Genomic DNA, 21141 nt, shown 5'->3' on the forward strand with positions numbered 1-21141 from the left:
TGTGTTTACGTATCATCTCTGTTTTCTGAAAATCTCCCAGTTGGTGCAAACAAATGAGATTTAAAGCTTTTGCCGAAGTTTTGAACGTACAAATTAGTGTGATCCTTTGAAATGTGTTGAACTGAGAATCTTTGAAGGAAACTCAGACAGAAAAGATGAGAATTTGGCATTTGTACCTTTTAGTTATATAATGAAGAGAGAGATGAAGAACTTTTTTTATAGATCCAGAAATAATTGCTACTGACCATTGCTGAGGACAGCCTTAATTCTAAATTTCTATAGTTATCTTTTTTCTACACTGCTTCTACTTTTAAAATCTTAGAGTAGGATGTGTCAAATGTTTAAGTGAATTCTTCTTCTAATTCTTTAAGACCTTTTATAATTAAAGAAAAATCAACAGAAATACAACAAAACTGAACAGATCCAAAAATAATTCTCTCTGCCATAATCAAACACTTTGCATTCCTTATATAAGCGCAAAATTTAAGGTAAGGAAAATTAAATCAGTGCATTCTGAATGAGAGAATCTCAATTTATACCATTTTTTTTCCCTGAGATTATGCAAAAATCAAAGCCATCAAGGCTATGAAATCAAACAGGGCCATTCATGTGTATATTTTTAATGATAGGTCTTAGAATGATACTGAAATTGAAGTATTGGATCACTCAACAGTTCAAATATTTAAGCACAGTGTTTTGTAAATTCATCTCTGTGCTTACTCCACTGAGGAATTAGTTTATATCAGAAACAAACTCACAGTAACCAATTTGATTTCAAGTATCACCTGCTTTTCTCTCTCTTTCCCTTTTTTAATATCAGCTCTTAATCTCTAGTGTTCACTAATAAAAATATTTTAATAAGAGATAATACAGTAAACTGAATGTGTATAGGTGCTTGAATCAGCTATCTCTGTCTGTGTAATTGCTAACACTTTGTTCAACCCTTTTTAAAATTGCTATTAAATCTCATTCTCATTTTCTGTATTAATAGAACAAGAATTCATTTTTAGTGTAACCTCAAAGCAGTAATGAGCATTGTTAACATGTAACAACAATGCCCAAGGGGAAAGTTTTCAAAACCGGTCTAACCTTAAGGCTTTTGCTATTGATGTACTACAGAGTCATCAAGCCAAGAGCTGTTAGAGCTAGTCCATTTGGAGAGTTCAGCTGAATATTTCTGTTTAATATATTGGAAGAAATATAAATGGGTTTGGTGGTGACCTAGGGAGAATAGGAAATTTTTGTTTAATAGCTGAAGAACAGAGGGGCAATATTATAAAAATAACTGTACTTCCTGCTCATTGTAAAATGTATCATATCATGCTTTTGTTCTGATGATTTTGCTTCCATACAGATTTTCATAAGAGGTTAATGAGAAAACATTAACAAGGCATGCAATATTACACATGGGCAGGGGAGCCGAAGCATAGTTATGTAGTTATAAGCGAACAATAGATGTTACTTTTTAATTGCTTTTTCAGAAACCCAGTTCTGCCTCCTTGAAGACATATTATCTATCTTATTAAAAGCAGACTATAATCCTTGTTTATGTATAGTAGGAAAAAAAAAACAGTTTTCTAAAGCTGTGGTGCTTCATTGATTTCAACTAGTTTCAGCTAAATACCTTAGTAATAGCAAACCAGTCAACGGTCTACAGTTTGCAAGTCCTGTATGAATTGTAGTGGAGCAAAATGACTCTTTGAATGCTGGAATTTGAGACTGGGTCTTTAGGTTCGCTATAGGTTGTGTAAGTGGTTTGAGGAGGACCTCTTTGATGTACATCTTGAGAGGTTCAAGAACAGTGTATTACAGCAATGATACGCAATAACTTCATTTCACTTCTTGCAATCTTTTGTTTTGTTACTGTGAAAAATAGACGGATATATTTTAGATGATGGTCAGATATTTTAAGAGAGACTGATTCCTACACTACTGAAATCCTGATGGTGAGGTAGAAATGCTCTTTTGTTTGAGTTTGATTTGTTTGTGAAATGAATGCACAGATTCTTGTCACTTAGCTGTCTTGATTCACAGCGTTTGGTCACACCAGTGCACTTTCCTTGGGTATAAGTTAAAGGTCATTGTGTCCTATAGCAGCTAACTATTAGCAGAGAAATTCAATAATGTCAAAGCTCAAAAATATTGACAGTTTAAGAAATGTACTGCATGTTATATGTTTCTGTCTTTTTTTTTTTTTTTTTTTTTAAATGATTGGAGCAATTCTAATGTTAAACAGAAATCAGACCATTAGAGTTTTGTAAGATAGATGTTTTTTGCTTCAGAGCTGGGCCTGATGTTGCTTTTCAGTAGAATAGTTGCTTTGTGTACTAGGAAGGGACTTCATAAGAGGTTACTCTAACAAGAGACCTCTTATAAGGTTTTATTTAATGTTTATTTTTAATTTTCTAAATTAATTAAATAGAGGTGAGATGCTGAGCCTGATAGCAGGAAGACTAAGTTTGTAAAAAGCATAAATGAAGGCTTTATAGGTTTTCTTCCACCCCTCTTTCCAAATTACTCCATTCAACTCTCTTGTATGAAAATCTGTCTTGAGGTATATTCCCTTAACTAAGTGTATGAAGTGATTTGAATTTCCATATATTCCACTTATCTCCTAAAAAGATGGTTTTTCTCCTGGATCCCTATTCAGTCATCATCTTGTTTGCAAATGTTGTCAAAAAGGTGATTGATGACGGTACTGGAAGGAGGAGCAACATATTTCTCAGTGAGCTCTGGTGTTAGATGATACTCTTGTTGTTAAGAATCTTACTATCTTATGCAAGTATTTCATGTGACTTAGTTCTAATTATTCATTCTCTGGACCTCATATGAAGGCTGAAAGCTACTTGGGATAGATATTTTCTTCACTTTTTGAAAATTCTGCCCCAGAGGCTTACAGAAATTTCTGGAAGAGTGTTCTCAATAGGTCAGACCCTGTGTGGCCTATCAATGTTGGTTCAAGGTCTCAAAGTGTCTGAACTAATGTTGTTGGTTTTACTTCTATTTCCGTGCTACACTTATTGTCCAATACCTAATTTATAGATTCTCAACAAACTTGAACCTTTCCTGCTCAATAGTCATTCTACTTTCTTTTATCTTTTCTTTTTTTGCATAGTTGCCTCGATTTGTTTTGTCAACTCATGAGTAGGGAGCAAAAGAAAGGCAAAATCTTGATCTACTCTATCATGACCAGAGTCTGATTATATTGAGTTATTCCCTAGACATGCACCCTATTTTTTAAACAACTGTTGCCCTTCTGATATATTAATTCGTACATATTGCTAAGTTGATTTTCCTTGTACTGCCTGCTGCAATCTCCTCTGGTTCACACAAACCCCTGTTCCTTTCTCCCTGTTGTATTTATTCTTTTTTTGAAAGAATGAAGGGATATGAACTTCCACTGATAAATACATGCATTTGAATCTGTGACTGATTTGTGGCTGGATTGTTTTTGATGACTTTTATCTGTAGTTGATTTGCATCTATTTGGCTCTGGCTGGCTGAGGGTAACGTGGAATAAATGAATAAATAAATTTGAGGAAGAGGCAGGGAGAGAACAGATGAATGAATGGTGATAGGGAAGGAGAGTGAGACTAAGCAAAGAGATGGATAAATGGTGATTAAGAAGTACAGAAAAATAAGGAACAAGCAGTGATCAGGGTAGAAGAAGAGATTAAAAGGATTCAAAACTGAAAGGAATAGGAAGTCTGAAAAGAATAGAACGAGTGAAAAAGAAGTAAGTAAGAACTTGGTGCCTGATTACACTTATAGGAGTAGAAATGGGATGCTTTTAATTACGTGAAAGGGTTAAGATTGTTTACCAGTGAGGAGAAGAGTTTGTACAGGAAACCATGGAACAAAGTCCAGAGTTGAGATGATGTACATGCATTACTCATTTCTTCTCCACTGAGTTGTCCTAGCCTTGGAACAGTAAATCTTCCTCATTTGATCTGGTTAAGTCTTTGCTACAGGACCTACATACTCTGAACTCTCATGAGGATTGTTTCTTTACCGTTTGTACAGTTCCATGTGGAATACTGTCATTAAGCTTATTACACTGAATCCTCATTCTTCTCTTTCAAATTTGCTGGGAATGGTTAGTGTTCCACTCCGTCCTCCATTCTGACCTTCGTTCTTTTATCAGCATATGCAGTTAATTAAAAAACCACAGCACAACAACTAAGCAACACAAACAAGACTATCTTAGACTAGCCATATTGAAGATCTTATGTTTTTCATGTCCACTTCCATGTTCCTGCATGTTATCTCTTGTCACATTGCATCTCAGAAGCTCTATTACCACCTCTAGGCAGAGTGCACCACTACTCAGTGTTACACATTACACATGTACTGCACAGCACAGAAAATACAGTCGTTGAGTCTGAGGACTGAAGGTCTTTGTTGTAACATTACCTGCTCTCTCAGGCATCCAACTTCTATCTGGCTTCATGTGAATTTCTTACTATTCACAAAGCATCAACAATTGCTGTCCACCGTGTTTTATTGTCTCCACTTTTTACTGAGAAGTCAACAGAGCTTCCAGGCATTGCCTGTTTCCCTGTTGTCTCTCTGCTTTTGACCACTGTCTGTGAAACTTTAGGTGCAGTGTAACAGGTAACTGTTTAAAGTCACATGCTGATATTCAAGTAAGTGGTTAAAGTGCCTCACTGGTTTGGTTTTAAGGGGTAAAACGTTACCACTCTGTATATGTTTTCCATTTTCCACCAAAAGAGTTCTTAATCTTGACTGGAGCTTCCAATTGCTAATTGACAGCGTGTAACCAACAGTATTTTTATATTTATACGTATTGGTGCTCCAGGGCCCATCTGAGAGTGGACTTTTACAATAAATACAGAACAAAATTTTGTCATTCCCAGCCCCAAACACATTACAGCCTATGCATATGAGACAATCACAGAAATAAATGTAAAGAAATGTAAAATGGTAGCACAGAGAATGACATATTAAACATGGTGTGAATTTCACACCATGAAAATAATGCATATTATTGTTGGAGATGCTGTTACAGCTGAGACCTCTCAGGAAAGGAAGGATTGCCCAGTGGTTCAGGCAAGGCACAAAGATTAGCTTTTGTTACTTGTTTTGAAACCCTGCACGTGAAGGCTGGGACACTTCTCATAGTGATGTCTGTCATTCATCCCCTGAGGAATGAATTACAAAATCTGAGATAATGATTCTTGACTCGGAATATGCCAGTCTGCCAAATAAAAAAATACCCATCAGAATGTAAAGATAAAGTCTGCAATAGGAGAAGTTTTTAGAAAATTATTTATTGATGATTTTTTCCTCTCTCTTTCTTTGTCTCTTTTTGTGTGCGTGTTTGTTTTTGTTTTTACAGCAGTTGTATGCTGCCCAACTTGCTGCAATGCAAGTATCTCCAGGAGGAAAGATACCTGGCATATCCCAGGGTAACCTCGGTGCTGCCGTATCACCTACCAGCATCCACACAGACAAGAGCACAAACAGCCCTCCACCCAAAAGCAAGGTACTGTACAAGGCCCTGTGGCATAGCATTCCTGACAGTATTGAGACTTGCATGTACATTTTTTTCTGATCGTTCTCTGTGTGTCTCTCAGCTTTATTTTCATGATGCCTGTGTGAAATAAGAGAATAGTCTTAGTGAGTTCCCTTTCAGTACCCTAGCTATCACACTGTGATTCCCTCCATCTTCAGTAATGGATAGTGTACAGGGTGACAGGCCTCCTCTGCCAGCACACAATTGCCATTTCCTTTCAGGACTCCAAACTACAGTTGGAATAGAGTACAGTTGCAATTTAGAAACCAGTACAGTATCTCAAAGGTAGTCAGATCCTGTCCTAGGGCCCACTGGGCGTTTATGGAAGAATAAGTCTCTGAGGCAGTGTGTGTTGTGTTGCAGGCTAAGCTCAGATCTGCTTAGACAGCAAAGGAGTCTGATGAATAGTCTTAGCCATAGCTGGGCAATCAGGTCTGTACTCATTTAAGAGGTCGAGTTAGCAGCTTGCAGTCACAACTGTATAACGCTGACAGTGCTTAGCCAGTTGTAGTTATAAAAAAACACTACATCCAAGGGAAGACGTGCTCAGCGTACACCTCAGCCAAGCAAAAGTAACCAGTCAAAACTGAATGGCACTTCCTAGTTGTTGCAAAATAGTTAGAAAGAATTTAGCTGAGGAATGCAGGGAAGAAGCAGTCCCGTTTGGGTGACTGCAAGAGCTTGATAAAATTTGTCCTTTCAATTTTTTTACTGTCCTCTAGCCCACTGTCCATGTCCTTTAGCATGTCAGAAAAGATTCCTTGAATTGACAATAGTGTCTTGTTTTTTACCCTAACACTAAAGTAGCCCAGATTAAAAATAACCAGACAATTGCATAATACCATTGTCAGCTCAGTGAGTCCAAGGATAAATTAGATGGTGTGGAACCAGGAGCTGTTGTGTTAACAAATCAGTCTGTAGGTCTACATTTTTTCCTTTTCTCCTCTATAGAGACTTTCTGGATTCCTGAAGTTTATCCTTGGTTTGGCCTTTTATATTCTGTAGAGCTGGGATCACAAAGCCGTGCAGTGCCTGATGGTACTTTTTTTCCTGAATGTTGTGTCTATGGTTAATGAGATTTTTGTGCATTTTACGTGGGGTTTTTGTGTGTGGCTAGTGGCTTGCTAGACCCAGTGCACTTAACATCCCCGTGTTGATTTTGGATCTTGTGTGCACGCAGGACTTCTGGTGAGGTCTAAGGGGGCACAGTATTTATTTTGTGGCAATTGTGGAATTTTAAAGCCTTCTGTATGTACGGGTAATGTCAAGCACAACTGTCTTGCTGGCAGCTGTCAAGATCAGCTATGTTCTCTCTTGTGTTTTATTGCTTTCTCTTACTCCTCAGTGTCCCAGTGCCTCTGGCTTGCAGTCTTGTAGGACACAAACAAAACTTACTTGTAGATTGCTGAAAAAAAAAGAGTGGGCCACAAGGAAAGGAAGGGGGCTCCAAAAGGCTGTAAAATTGTGCAGCGTGAGCCCTGTGATGCATGCTGTTTTCAATCTGCTGTGTGCCAGTTGGAGGCTCAGAGAGTGAGCGAGAGAAAGAGAAAGGATAATGCTGAGAAATGATAGAGTGACTGTGACCTCCAAGCTCAGCCTGGAAATCCAAGACATTGATTTCACTTAGCATTCCTGCTGAGAAATCCGGCGGAGTTCAGTTGTAATAAAAGAACAAGATTCTGTTCTAATGGTAATGGCGTATGACAGACATACCACTTTGTCTGTCCTCAGCACCAGAGAGAGGAGAATTGGAGAAAGGTCACCTGACCCGCCTGTGGTGTTGTGCGAATGCTATACTGAGCTTTGAACTCCAGCCTAGAAACACAATTATTTATAATACTAAATGATAAAGGAACCTTTATAAAGCCTACAATAATTAGAATAAAGCTTATACAATACTGCCATGGCCTGGCTCAGAAAACATGCTGGCAAATCCCTCATAGTGGCAGAAACTGAAGCTTGTATGTTGAAACTAAGCACCTCTTTGTCTTTGTGGGTCTTCCTTGGCTTTTGCAGAGCATGTTAGTGTTTAACATTTTCAAAAACATAATGTTTGTTCTTATTTTTTTTATCAATTTTTTTTTAATCTGTTGCCAGGCCATATTTGTCTGTTTAACAGCCTTTTTTTTTTAATTAACACCAGCATCAACTTGGTTCACAAAGTAAGTTTGTGGTGGTCTTTCTCACTGTTACAGCATGTCAGACCTCCACAATGAACAGTTAATGCCTTAGACAAGCTCTCACTAGATGCTGTTTGCTGAATCTTTGTTTTCAGCCCACAGTTTACACTGGCGCAGCATTGGAAATGCACTCAAGTGTTTGGAGACAAGGAGACAGCCTTACCTGAGAGTGTGTCAAGCTCCTGGCAAACATCTAGGTCACTCTGAAAAGCTGTGTTTTTTCCCTCTTGTATAGTGTTAAAGTTAGTATGCTGCTCTTTGCAAGGATTCTTCAAAGTCGGCTTCAGCAGCAGATGGAACAACTGCTGGCTCTAGAAATGCTGAGAAGCATCAGAGGGAGTTTGCCAAGGATCATCCTTTAAATCTAGTAAGACTTGAACACATCCCCAAAACTCCTTTAAGACCTTGGCAACTCCCATTTTGGCAAACCTTTTATCAGCAGCCCTCACCAGTGTTTGAACACTGTGCTGGGCAGGCTAACCTGGCTTCTTCTGTTCTCTCACCCGCCTTTCAACAGATGTGACCTGGAATAGTCAAATTCACTTCCTAGGTTTCTGTAGTGTAACTTTTAGGAAACCGTAAAGCAGAGATGCCATTATGCCGTGCTGTACACATTCTGTCAAGTTTTGGTTAGGAAACTGAACTGGTGTCGTACATTCTTCCAAGAAGAAATCTCCTTGCCAAAAAAATTGATTTAAGAAACAGAGCTGTGGACTCAGTCCAAAAGAAAATGCGTGTGTCTTGCGGAAATGGATTTTAACACAGCTTCTTCTTGAGCAGTTTTAAAAACAGCCGGTATGCTAATCATACCATTCAAATTTACCAAGGCCTCCTCCACAACCCATTTGAAAAGCAACTATCTTTTAAGTTTGCCAAATTGTGCTGGATTTCCAAAGTCTGTCTTAAGCACATTTTGTCTTTGATCCTGTAAATGTTTGCATGCTTCTCAGCTTGGGTGTTCAAGGTGGTTGCACACTCCCAAATAAGTAGGAGACGATGGACAAAGGTGAAGATAATGACTAGCAGGATAACTTAACCAACCCATATTGTGATTAATTTCAAACCTTTTGCTTGAACAGAAGTACCCAGGTTGGGAGGAGGGGAGGCACTGTTATAGTAAATATGTTTGTCTGAGCAGTGACCTTTACCATGGTACCTGGATCCTCACCTAATAGTTGCCGTCTTCACTGAAATCAAGTGAGGTACATCATGCTCTTGAATAAGAACAGCAACATTACTCTCACTTGTAAACAGCCTGGGCTCTGTTCAGTCCTACTCATTTTTTTATGTTGCAGGTATAAATATGCCATTCTAGTGCCTGTGTGATGTACTGTCCTAGCCCTTTCCACGTAGCCTTTCAAGTACAGTATTTCTGGAGTGAATTTTCAGTGTAGCTCATAAATGTAGCTAAATGATTCCCAGTACTTCATAGAGCACACTGCGTTGTCTGTAGCATCTGCTGAAAAAAGGACCACTTCACTGTGAAATGCGACAGGAGAGAATTCCTGGGCTAATTTCTTTTAACCTCGTTATGACCTCAACCCTAACCTTACTCAGAGTTGTGTCTCCATCAATGGCAACAACACATGGATTGTCCAAATCAATTTTTTTTGTTCTTTTCAAATACTTCTGGCAGTGATGTTACTATTTGCTCAGCAGTAGCACCTGGGAGTTGTGACAAGGAAAGGAAATGTGTTTCAGTCAAGCCAGAAACAGCAATAAGCAGTTGGATATACACAGTCAGATTCTACTCAGCTGCAATATCCAGATAAATATCAGTATGAATAATTAATTGAAGATTTATGCTCATATTATGTGATCCCTCCGATCACCTAAGCAAACACTGGATTGAAAATTTTTCATGTCACTTATAGTCAGCAGAAGAATCTCATTTGAAAGACTTGGAGCTTGCCCCTATACCACAGGACAGATTGGCTCTAAAATGGCCAGAGATTCTCTAGAGGAAGTTCTTCCAATTTGAGGAATATCTTGTGACATTTTCTGCCACATGCATCAGCTGTGTCTTGCATCCTTCTTATAGCGTAGGAAGGACAGAAAGGGACGAGCAGCATGTTTGCTCATTTCTCACCAGTCCAAAGCCTACATGTAAAACTTCAGCTGAGTCACTGTTGATTCGATTTCCAGCTATAGGTCACTTTGAAAGTAATGCCTCCTAGTTCACTTCTGTGGAAATTGAAACAGATGCAAAGAGCACATTTCCACTATTTGATAGAGCAAACTAGTGTGAAAAACACTATTTTTCAACATAGTCACCACCATTAACTATGTATTTTCACCAGTGATGAACAGGAGTCTGTTGCTTGTAAAAGTCTTTGTGGCCATCCAGAATGTAGATTGTCTTTCATGTTGTTGTCATGTTGTTGTCTGGAGAAGAGGAGGCTCAGAGAAGGCCTTATTACACTCTACAATGTCCTGAAGGGAGGTTGTGATGAGGAGGGGTTCTCTTCTCCCAGGCAACAAATAGGACCTGAGGAAATGGCCACAAGTTGTACCAGAGGAGATTCAGGTTAGGCATAAGGAAAAACTTTATCTCTCAGTGGTCAGGCACTGGAATGGCTGCCCAGGGAGGTGGTGGAGTCGCAATCCCCAGCAGTATTCAAGAGGCGTCTGGATGAGGAGCTACAAGATATGGGTTAGTGCTTGTGGTAGCAATGGTAATGGGAGGTGGATTAGATGATCTTGCAGGTCTTTTCCAACCTTGCAATTCTATGATTCTATGATTCATCACTGCTGAAGCACATCACCCAACATCCACCGTTTGGTCCCAGTAAACATTCAGCAAGCATTGAAGAATGTCAGTGGGTGCTGTTTTTTTTCTGCCTGAAGGAATTCAGTGCCACACTTCTGCCTCATACGCATTTCCATGTCAGACACCATTTTGTCAGACTGCCCCTCTGCTGCCATCTGTCACACGGCAACAATGTGTAGCAGAACATTGGTGGGAAGGTCCAACCTATACTGCCATACCACTAACATCCACCTATGACTTTTGATCAGGTAAATCAGGGACAAAAATAAAGGATTGGAGGCCTTGGATATGGGAATTTTAAATCAAATACACCATAGGCTGTGTTATTAGGAAAAAATAAGTAAGCTGTAGGGAGCTGTTTGGGGATTTTCTTGTTCCAGTCAAAACTGGGGGATGAGACTGTACTTTCCAGTTTGAGTAGAAAATCTCTTGACTCAGAATAAGAATACAAAGGAAAAAAAAAAAAGTATCTGAAGGGAGGGAGAGAGAAAACAGCCATAAAATTGCCTAGTAATAAAAACACTCATCTGGATGATATTTCTGATTCTACTTCAAACAAATTGTTGACTTGAACTTCATTTTAGCTGACTACCCTAAGCAGCCCTGTCAGCTGGGTATATTTCTGTCTTTTGTATGATAGCACAGAATTTAAAAATTCATCCTAGGGAGATGTTGGGGAGAAGAATTAGGCTCCATTATGTACATAGTTGCATCAGCTTGCTTGACACATCGAGCTATGACTATTGCAAAAGGCTAGCTGATAAGTAGACACACAGATTTCTATTATCCTTACATTTCCCAGTCCTGATCACATTTTTTTTCATGATTGAGCATGTTGCAAAAAAGAATTTCAGCTCTAGAAATAATAGCTACATTACTGTTCAAATGCAGAACGATAACCATGTTTCCTTTTTGAAACATTTCCCTTTGTTTAGTATTACCAAATATTTTTGGGAAGTTTGTCAGCTATAAAGATGACTAATCATTGCTGTGGACAGGTGATCAAATGGTGTCACTTCCTGTGTTAGACGGGGCTAAACTCTTTTTCTTGTCTGCAAACGGGTTCAGAAATAAGATCCTGTCTGAAACTTCCCCTTTGCACCTTGTATACTATTGGCAATTATTGTCCTCTTTATCAGTTTTAAGAGCTCAGTAGCTGCTGAATGCCTATCTAAGCAGCAGGAAATTAAGGCATTTTTACTTTCAGTAAAGGGAGTACTGAGGTATTTTAGTGTGAAGAACAAAGTTCTCATTAAAGTTTGTAAGAGGCATTGTTCCTGCTACAACATGGAGGTTACATAAACAAAAGGTTTATCTGGCAGATTTGCAAGGCTCTTGTGTTTCTGAGAATTCCTGGGCTGTTCATAATTCTTTATATGCTCCTTGTAAGAGAATCTGTTAAGTGCAAGAATAGCACTAGAATATTTTGTATCACTACATTTGTATTTCTCAATCCCCTTGTCAGTCCATCCAACAAGTTAGAAGTAGCTGTGAGATAATTAAGGAAAACGTCATAGAATGGATGCAGCAGTGTATAGGGAGCTGGAAACTGAGACCTCATCTGCGTTATCTGTGCTATGCTACTTGCTGCTGTGCTGTTTCTTTAACATCAGTGTCCATTAGTAATGGAGAGTTTGTAGCTAAATATCTCTTTACCTGGAAACCTTTTTCTTTTGCTGCCCATAAAAACAAAATGTAGAATTGATGACAGAATCTTTAGGACTATTCTCTTCTTTGTTCTCCTTCCTGTATATGATGTTCAGGCATGGAAACAATGACTTTAAACCATTTGCCAGAGCACAATGAAGTGATGTGTGTTAATGGAACTTCTTAAGATGCTCTTCTAAAATAGTGAGTGCGTTCTAAACAATAAGAACAGTGTTAATGGTGGTATCTAAAAAGCAGCAGCAGCAGCAACTGTAGAGACTTGCACAGAATTCTCTCTGTCTCCCACACCCCCTAATTCCCTAAAAATAATTTAAATACATGGAGAGTTTAGATTAACTTTTTAGATTAACTTTTTTAGATTAACTCTCCACAGCTATATTTCCTGATACTGTGTCTCTCTGGCAGGAGCCTGTTAGCCTGTTTCTCAAGCCCAGTTGCTAGAAAATCAGCACTCAAGTGGGCTCAGTTGGTGTTTTTTGTAATGGAAACTCAGAAGAAAGCATAACGAAGAGAAAAGGGGTGGAGGGAGGGAGAAACACGCTCTGATATCTGCACTCAGAAAACAAAGGCAAGTTACATGGATTAAGCAATACCACAGCATTTCTGAAAGAGATCTTCAGAAATCAGATGGGGAGCAACAGAGATGTAAAGTGAAGTGGTAATGACAAATCTGCAGTGTGTGCTTCTTACTAATTCATTACTATTCTTTGCTGCTAATGCCTTCCTTTACTTGCTATGAATAAATTGGAAAGATGGGAGTATAGGGCAGGTAGATTTTTTTTCTTTTTTGTTAAATGATCCACAACAGTGGCTTGATGCTGAAGACATAGCTATTGCACCATGCAATGTTACTCTCAGTCCAGTTCAATTTCAGAATCCTTCAGCGCTCAGCAGTGCTGAGACATGACATTTGGTTCCAGATCTTTGTCTTATTCTGGAACTTAGCATTGTATTCTGCCAAAGCTGTATAACAGTTCTGCCCATCCTAGAACAGATTACTTGAGTGAGAAAGAGCAGTATTTTGTGAGGCTGAGGGGCTCCCAAATAAATGTCACACATTTGAGATTTTTTAATGCCACCAGGTTAGCTCTTGCATGGATGTTCCTGGTTGATCATGCTATCTCATAAATAGCAGAAAAGTGTTTAAGGAGAGTGTGGAATCTGGAGTTGCATAATGAAAAAGAGAAAAGTTAGATTTTTCTGTCTGCAGTGTTTTTCTTGAACATCCTCACCTTTTTGCAGCTGGAAAATACTTAGAGCAGGTTGTTCCTGCTGTGGAAGGGGTACTAACCTTGAAGAGAAATACATGAAGTTCAGCTTGGGAGGTAGCATTTGTTATTAATTCTGATTCTAATACGATCAGTCTAGCTGCTTCTGGAAGCTGCTTGCTTTGTCTGCAGAAGAGTCATTTGCTTCCATGTTATGTACTAAATTTGAAATTAATTCCTCTTTACACATTCAGACAGAATGCAATTCAAGCTTGGCATTAAAGAAATACATTTTCTGATACTCTATACCCAGTGTTGAATGATTACCATAGCTCTACAGCTATTTTTTTTAAGCTGAAACATGTTAATCTGTAATCCCTGATAGCAATGGATAGTTGAATAGAAGCAACACTAGCAGCAGAATAGAGGAGTCCATTTTATTTTCAGAGGCAGTTTATTATGGGTTAGTATTAGCTCTGGAGTGGTATGAAGTGCTTGGCAAATATTTCAGTGAAGCTTCTGAGAACAACATGTTTATTCTACAAAGTTCATTTTGACTTGTTTAGTGTTAAATGAAATGGTGGGGAAAAGGGTTTCAGAGAAACTGTGTGCAAATCAGCAATTTAGAATGTACTCATTTCCCAGAGCAGTGTAACTACATGTTGTGACTTTATAACAGGTAGTTTCCTTGAAGTTCTAGCTCCTGGAGTCATATGAATAAAAAGCTTCAGGCTATCATGGGTGAAACTTGATCTATCTCAGAGGCTTCAAAAGTAGCTACCAAATAAAACATTATCTATGAGTTATTATTTAAATCAAGTGGCATTCGTTTGCAGTCCAGAGTCATAGAAGACTTTCATCCAGGCAATTCTACTGACTCATAATCATTTCTCAGCAAAATTACACTTTCTACCATAGTATCTCCTGGTAAAAATGCTTTAGTAGTATCCAGACAGAACATCTGAGAACATCCAAGGAACATTAGAGGCAGGTAAACTGAAGCAACAAATATTGTGGGTTTTGAGGTAATTTGGTATAAGCTAATATATGAGAACAGTTAAAATATTTTGATCTCAATCATGTGTTTTTATTCACTAATGATGTCGAATGACAAATTCAAATGTGTATTTTTAGTACTAATGAATGAGTTTAGTTTCTGTCCATTTCATTTCAGTTGCTACATTTTCCCCTGCTGCTTTCAAAGGAAAGATAGGCTAATGCCATGACTGGCATATTTGGAAAAAATAAATTATTAAGAAAAAAAGTCCTTGATAAAAGATTGCTCAATGTCTTGACATGCTGAGTATATAAGAGAAAGACCTTGTCACTTAGGAGACCGCTGCAGAGAAGGCTTTCCAATTTCCAATCATGATGCTACATAAAGAATATACCTTGGAGTGTCTCATTAAGTTATTAGTGCTTCTTAAACTTTTTTGAGTGGATGTGCCAGCACCTGCTAGTAGATTTAAAATAAGAGGCCATTTCTAAGAGCTAAGTGTGTGTGGAGATGTAACACATGGATTTGTATGGGCTTTCAACTGACATGCTAGGCAGTGACATGTCACGTCATGAATCAGCCACATCGTGTTACAGGATTTCAGGCTAACAGAACACAACAGGCGTTACGCAGTGACAAACACAACTCAATGTGACATATCCACAGGAAAACTGGCACAAAAAGCTTCTTAAAGTTGAGTTTCAGGGGTACATTTATTCCTCCAAAATGCTCCAGAGAAAACTATGAGGCACTGTAGCAGAAAAGGGAGGCATACAGTGACAGAATTACTAAGGTCATTTTAATTCAGTGTCCAATTAGGAAGAAAACATACATATATGTAACTATTCTGGAGAGTATTTTTTAATGTAAGATCCTTGTGATTTTCTTTCTTTCCAAAGGTAGCTCTCTAAGGGCTGCAGTCATTCCAGGTCAGTGATTATTTTTATCCTGAACCATGCTAAGAGCTGTGCAGACTTTAGCTTACCACTGTAAGTTAATATATTTTGAGTTTTGCTCTTGGTTGCCTCAGTTTTAAGCCGTTTTGGTCTAAACTCCATTGTTTTTTACTGCTTTGCTTGTGAATCGAAATGACCCTTTTTGTGCCTGTTTCTAATAGCCTGAGTCTTCTTTGAAATAACCTTCCCCTTTCTGGGTACTCTTATCTTATTCTAATGTCTGCTGAAAATAGAGTCAGCAATTAAAACTCCAGGATGAGTTAATTCATCTCTGTTTGCTTTTTTATTCGTTATAAATGTATAGATAGCCTATGCTTTCAGTGTTCTCTGTAAAAGGCATGGACCTAATTTGGGGTCAGGGAAATGCAACACATACATTTGGCTGAGAAATGCATGTCAAGTAGCATTTCATTTGCGATATCAGAAGCTAAAATGGTGTCACATGACTGTTTGACCACTACATTTTACATCTGGATTTACTGTCCTTAATTTCACAGCCTTGGTAATAAGAATTTGTCTACAATGAGTTCTTCCAGCGAACTTCAACTCATAATCAGGATGATGTGGTGTTGTAATACCCAGGAGAATCACCAATGTACCAAACAAGTAAAGTTTATTGGGGCTGGCTTGTGAAAAAAGATGACAACCACAACATTTTGGCTAGACGAAGTGAGAAAATTGCAGAGACATTCAGAGGCCTATGGACCAGAACAAACTGAACAGATACTTTTTTTTCTGTGTTCATTGCAAAATGAGCAAAATGTTCGAAGAGTGCCAGAAACCTGGTTTCATTTGTGAAGTCTCACAATATTTAGACCCTGGCTGGAGATGCAAAGTACCTCTCTCTGGGGGATCCTGTGATGTCTTTTAATATGTGAGTAAGCGTTGGAGGCTTCTCCTGACCTGAGAGGTTTAGAGCGTACCCCTCCACTATCCCATTGTATCTTCATGCAGTTGATGCAGGACCTTTGATGGCTTCATTCCATCATCAAACCTGGAGAAGACTGGCTGGTGCTCTCAAGATAGAGATTAAGAATGCCCAACATGCATGTGTGCACGCTGATCTTGTGTACACTCACACAAGAGTGTACACACACACCAAATTTTGAGGCTAAAAATAATAATCCCTAAGTTGAAAAACTGTTAAAGGCTATACAGGCATGACATCTAGAATTTCAAAGAGATGCAGGATGTCTTGCTACAGCTTTTTCTGCACTATTGTTCTTCACCATCAAAAGATTACAGTCTAGAGCTGGGAAGAAGGATTCTTGTGATAGTATCATTTGGGACTCACTTTGTAAATTGTTCTGGGCTCAAACAGAAGAAAATAAGGCTATATAAGTATATGTTGTTACTAATGAAGCGATGAAATTGCACTATGTTATTGTTTTGTCTTGAACATAATTAACTGGTGATACACACGTTGACTCAGTGCTCTTAGGATCAGTGCCCAGAATAAGTCAGAAAACATAGCAGCTTTAGTACTGGAGAAAAAAGAGCAGGGGGAAGGTCTTTTTTTTCCCTCCTGTTCTTTCCTCTGGATAAGATATAAAAACTGCCCAGAGCTGGCCCTGTTCAGAAATAGTGAATCAGCCTCTTGGAATTTTTTTTTTTTAAGATGTCAGCTTCCCTCTCATACACTTCTGTGAAGACAAAGAATGTCTTAACGTCGGTATTGAAGTTATCATTAAAATAAAAAGAGATCTGTAGACATCAGCTATAAATCATCTAGAAATAGCTTGTGGGTAACCTTTGACACAATTGAACCTACTTGAAATGAGCTAGGGCTGGATTCATTGCCTCTAGTGAAGCCAGTAGGTGGACTAAAGGTCTCCTCTCCCCCTTTCTCCCTCTCTCTTTCCATATCTTACAGTGTTAGCTTCTGGGAGGTGAATGTGTTCTGGCTGAGTGATGCAAATGCATGTGGATGTGTTCTTAAATAGACATTTGTTTTATGTCTGAAAAGAATAGGCCAATCTTAACAGTGTGATGCTGGGGCTATTTGAAAGGTATTTTTTAAGGCAGTTGTCTTCTTTCAGCATCACAAGAACTATTTTAACCAATTGTTCAGGCTTGAGGAACAGCATGGAATATCTATTGTGTAGAGATGCATGCACGTTCTACAGAATTAACAGGAAAATGGTTGATAAAAATCTGCCTAATTTTACATAATAGATTTTTGGCATTCTTGTGATCTGACTTCAAATCCATGCTGAGCTTCTACAGTGTAACAGAAATACTAGTTTGCAGTTGTTAATTTTAATTTATAAGATGCTAGGTTTTAAAAGGAGCTGAAAGTGTTCAGCATCTCATGGGGACAAACTATGAGTCTTACTAATGAATCCAGCAATTAGTGGTTCATTGTGCCTGCCAGCAATTTGGCCCTGATATCGGTCCTGATGGTGATTTCATTTTTGCTGGTGTGAATCAGGAATAGTATCTGAAGTCTGTTCACCAAGGGGGGCTCAGTACTTCTTCAGCACTGTTATGCTTGTAATCTGCATTCAGTACTGACAGCAGCAAACAAAAAAAAAAAGGAAGTATAATATATTTCACTTTTAATTATGATTATTAAGGCTGATTAATATGTTTGTTCGATTTACTGTATATATCAGTAGTACTCATTACATTCAAAGAGTTTGAAGTAGTGGTGCCCCCAAGCAGCTAGATAAACATATATATGATGTACGTCAACACTGCTTAGAAGAAACCCTTTTCATAGGCAAATGGATATATTTTTTCCAATTGTATAAGTAGAGAATTGAAACAAAAGTGGTGGCCCTTTACTTTTTGTAGCCATTTGCATGAGTGCAAACCAATAATGTTTGTATTTGGTAATACTCTTAAGTAATTTTTCAAAGATGTCAGTGACTGTGCAAAAGAGCATTAGATAATGAGAAAGATTGTTGGAAAACCAAGAATTGAAGTGCAGTCTCTTTCAGTTCCTGTGCACGACACAAATAAAGACGTGACTGTGGCACAGGAAAAGGAATGACCTTTGCCAAGGTATTCTCAAATAGTTAAGCTCCACATATGCAATTATGGGTGGGGTATAAATATTAAACAAAAAAAACCTTATTTTTCTGTGAGGGCAGTACTGAATGATGGAGAACGTATTTGCTTTGAACATTCCATGCAGTATGTCAAACTCTGTCCTGTTTCTGGAACTGCTGATTAGTTTTCTTACCACTAAAAGGAGGTGAAATGAAAAAATATCGAGCAAGATGGAATTGTAAAATCGTTTTGATTTTAGCGATCTGGGATGTTGTTAATAACATGCAAACATTAAAGATGGATGAGTTTTATGTTGATAGTTTCCCTTTGAAAAACTATTAGTTTGAAAAACAAATCGTCAGGCAGGTCATATCCACACTTACAAAACATATTTTGACACTTTTCATACAGTTGTATTTATCTATAAATAAGAACAGTGCATCTTATCTTTGCACTACTTATTTGTAGTGCTGCATACGTTCCTGCCTCTTGGCGAGGACTGGAGACCTGTGTTACATGAGATACCCAAAGTCAGAGAAAGCACAGGTGGTTTTTGAAAAGATCTTCTTAGACCACTGTCAGTTGTCCAAGCTGTTTGAAATCTCTTTTCTTTTAAGCTTTTTTACTTGTTTCTTCTAAAGTTTTCAGCAGCTGGGTTGTTTTTTGTTTGTTTGTTTGTTTTGTTTTGTTTTGTTTTGTCTTTTTTTCCCCCTGAATCTTACAATCTATGCAGCATTTTTGCTTCTCCTGCCTGACCACAGCAGGAAAAGGGGGCTGTTGCTAATTTGTTTTGATATGGTACGCTTTGGTCTGTATTCTTTTTGAAATTAATTCCTTTTGCAGGTGTGGGGTTAGAGGTGGTGGTGTGCTCCCAGCGAAGGTGTCATCCACCACAGAGAGGAGGTGGGAGGCTTTGATCAGTGTGGCTTCTGTTTTCTTGTTCTTCATTTAAAATGTACCAGTTTGTAATGCTGTTTGGCTTTGCAGGTCCTTGTTTTATTTCCTTCCAAGTCCTTCCCTGTCCTTTCAGGTTTTGTTGTTTTCATTGCTGTTCATTCTGCTTAACATTTAGTGGGGATTATTTTCTGAAAGGTGATGACTCCAAGTTCAATTTCAGCAGCAAACAAAATCCAGTATAATGTCTATTTCCATTTTTTAAACAGCTTTTTATGAGAAAGGGAGGGCATTATTAAGGACAACACATGTTGAGGCTTCTGGGTTTTATAGGGAATTCTGTAGCAAGGACTTTAAAAAATAAAAATCAAACCAAAGACCAAGCTGCAAGGCATCATGCTTCAGGGCACGGACCACTTCAGTTTCTACCCAGCACAAGTTCACGAATACATACCACAGATCGAACTATCTGACAGCTATCTACTTCATTTGAAGCACATGGACGTTTTTGGGAGATTCAATACAGTATCCAAACAAAATAGGCAAACAGAAAATGTGGAACACCAAGCATCGGTCAGAATGAGAGCAGCAATTGCTGTTCTTATGACTCAGCTATTTGCTCGCTATGTGAGATTAGGCAAATTACTTTGCCACTTTGTGCCTTGTTCTTCCCATTTGTAAAATAAGGCAGAAACTGTCAGAGTAATTATGAGCTTTAATTAAATAATATTCCTTTCAAGCACTGGAGCAGTGATTTTTTTTTTGCACTTGACTACTTACCATGTATTTCAATGGGGGCAGTTTGAAAGAATCACTCTTTCTAGTGACAACCTTTCTCTTGTCCACCACAACTTCTTGATCCTCTCTAGTGGTTTTTACCTCTGGTGAAGTAATGTACATGGTTTAAAGTATGAAAAATTGATTGCTAGCTTCCCCTATAGATTTGTTCTATCTGCATCATTCCCTGCTGGCCCGTGCCTGAGTCAGCCTTTCTGCTCAGAGGCTGACTTGAGCCATCCTAGAGTGCTTAATTAATAGCATTACACCAAAAAAATAGGTGCAGCAGTGACTCAAGAAATACAGCTGAAAAATATTTATTAGAAGCTAAAAGCTAGAAGAACTCAAATACGGTCGTAAGTATGGACCAATAGAATTCCAAGTGGCTATTCTATCTCTATATTGACTCCTTCTTCTTTAGTAAGTATGGACCCTTCTCATTTCAAGCCAAACATGGCAGGATTTGCTCAAAATGAGCTTTGCTGAAGGGTTTTGTTTGTTTGTTTTGCAAATGAAGCTACTGAGTTAAATTTTCACTCACTCAGAGATGCAGAAAAAGAAGGAGCTTTTCCTTATGAGGTGCAAGCAAGTGCTGAAAGCCCTTTGTTTCTGCAGTTTTGTTTTGTGCTGTACTAAAAATCCATGCACTGGGCCCTGAGCAACACTCACTTCAGCTTGTTTTGGTCTAGCTGAAGAACAAGTGCCTGAACAGCAGAATAACGACAATAGGAGTAAGTCAGTTAGTTTTGTATGGATTAAAATTAAAGCCTAAATTTTGGCTCTGATTTGGGATAAGCAACCATAAATCAGGTTTCTCTTAGAGATCAGTGTAAGTGAAAACTCACAATCAAGCAAAAATAGCCCAGAAATCTTGTACCAACCACTGTTCTCCAACACATTGTACTATTTGTCTCTGGAGATTACAGGGAAACTTCACAAGGATGGTGGGCGTTTTGGCAATCCAAAGCCAGCCAGAAGCTGCAAGTATGGTCTGGAGGATGCATCTCTGAGGATTTTAGAAACTAAATGAATGAGTTTTGAGTAAACACACACAAGTCTGCTCATTTTGCTGAATTGTGTGCTCTGATGCATTCTGTTGGCCAAACAGCCTGTCTTGAACCCAAGGAGCCCCCAGAGAACTAGGCCTCATTGCAGCACTTG

At 38.4% G+C, this 21141-nt stretch overlaps 1 protein-coding gene across 19 annotated transcripts in view; it reads left to right on the forward strand.

Moving 5' to 3' along the window:
- SOX5 (SRY-box transcription factor 5) overlaps positions 1 to 21141 on the forward strand; it is a 639945-nt gene that overhangs the window by 575445 nt on the left and 43359 nt on the right. For all 19 annotated transcript variants that reach the window (XM_085231458.1, XM_085231481.1, XM_085231450.1 and 16 more), the window contains one exon: positions 5360 to 5506. In XM_085231458.1, the coding sequence (XP_085087584.1) occupies positions 5360 to 5506 (147 nt within the window). The remainder of the gene's footprint in view (positions 1 to 5359; positions 5507 to 21141) is intronic.

The sequence above is a fragment of the Meleagris gallopavo genome, chromosome 1, assembly GCF_905368555.1.
Source record: "Meleagris gallopavo chromosome 1, MGAL_WU_HG_1.1, whole genome shotgun sequence".
NCBI classification, from domain to species: domain Eukaryota; kingdom Metazoa; phylum Chordata; class Aves; order Galliformes; family Phasianidae; genus Meleagris; species Meleagris gallopavo.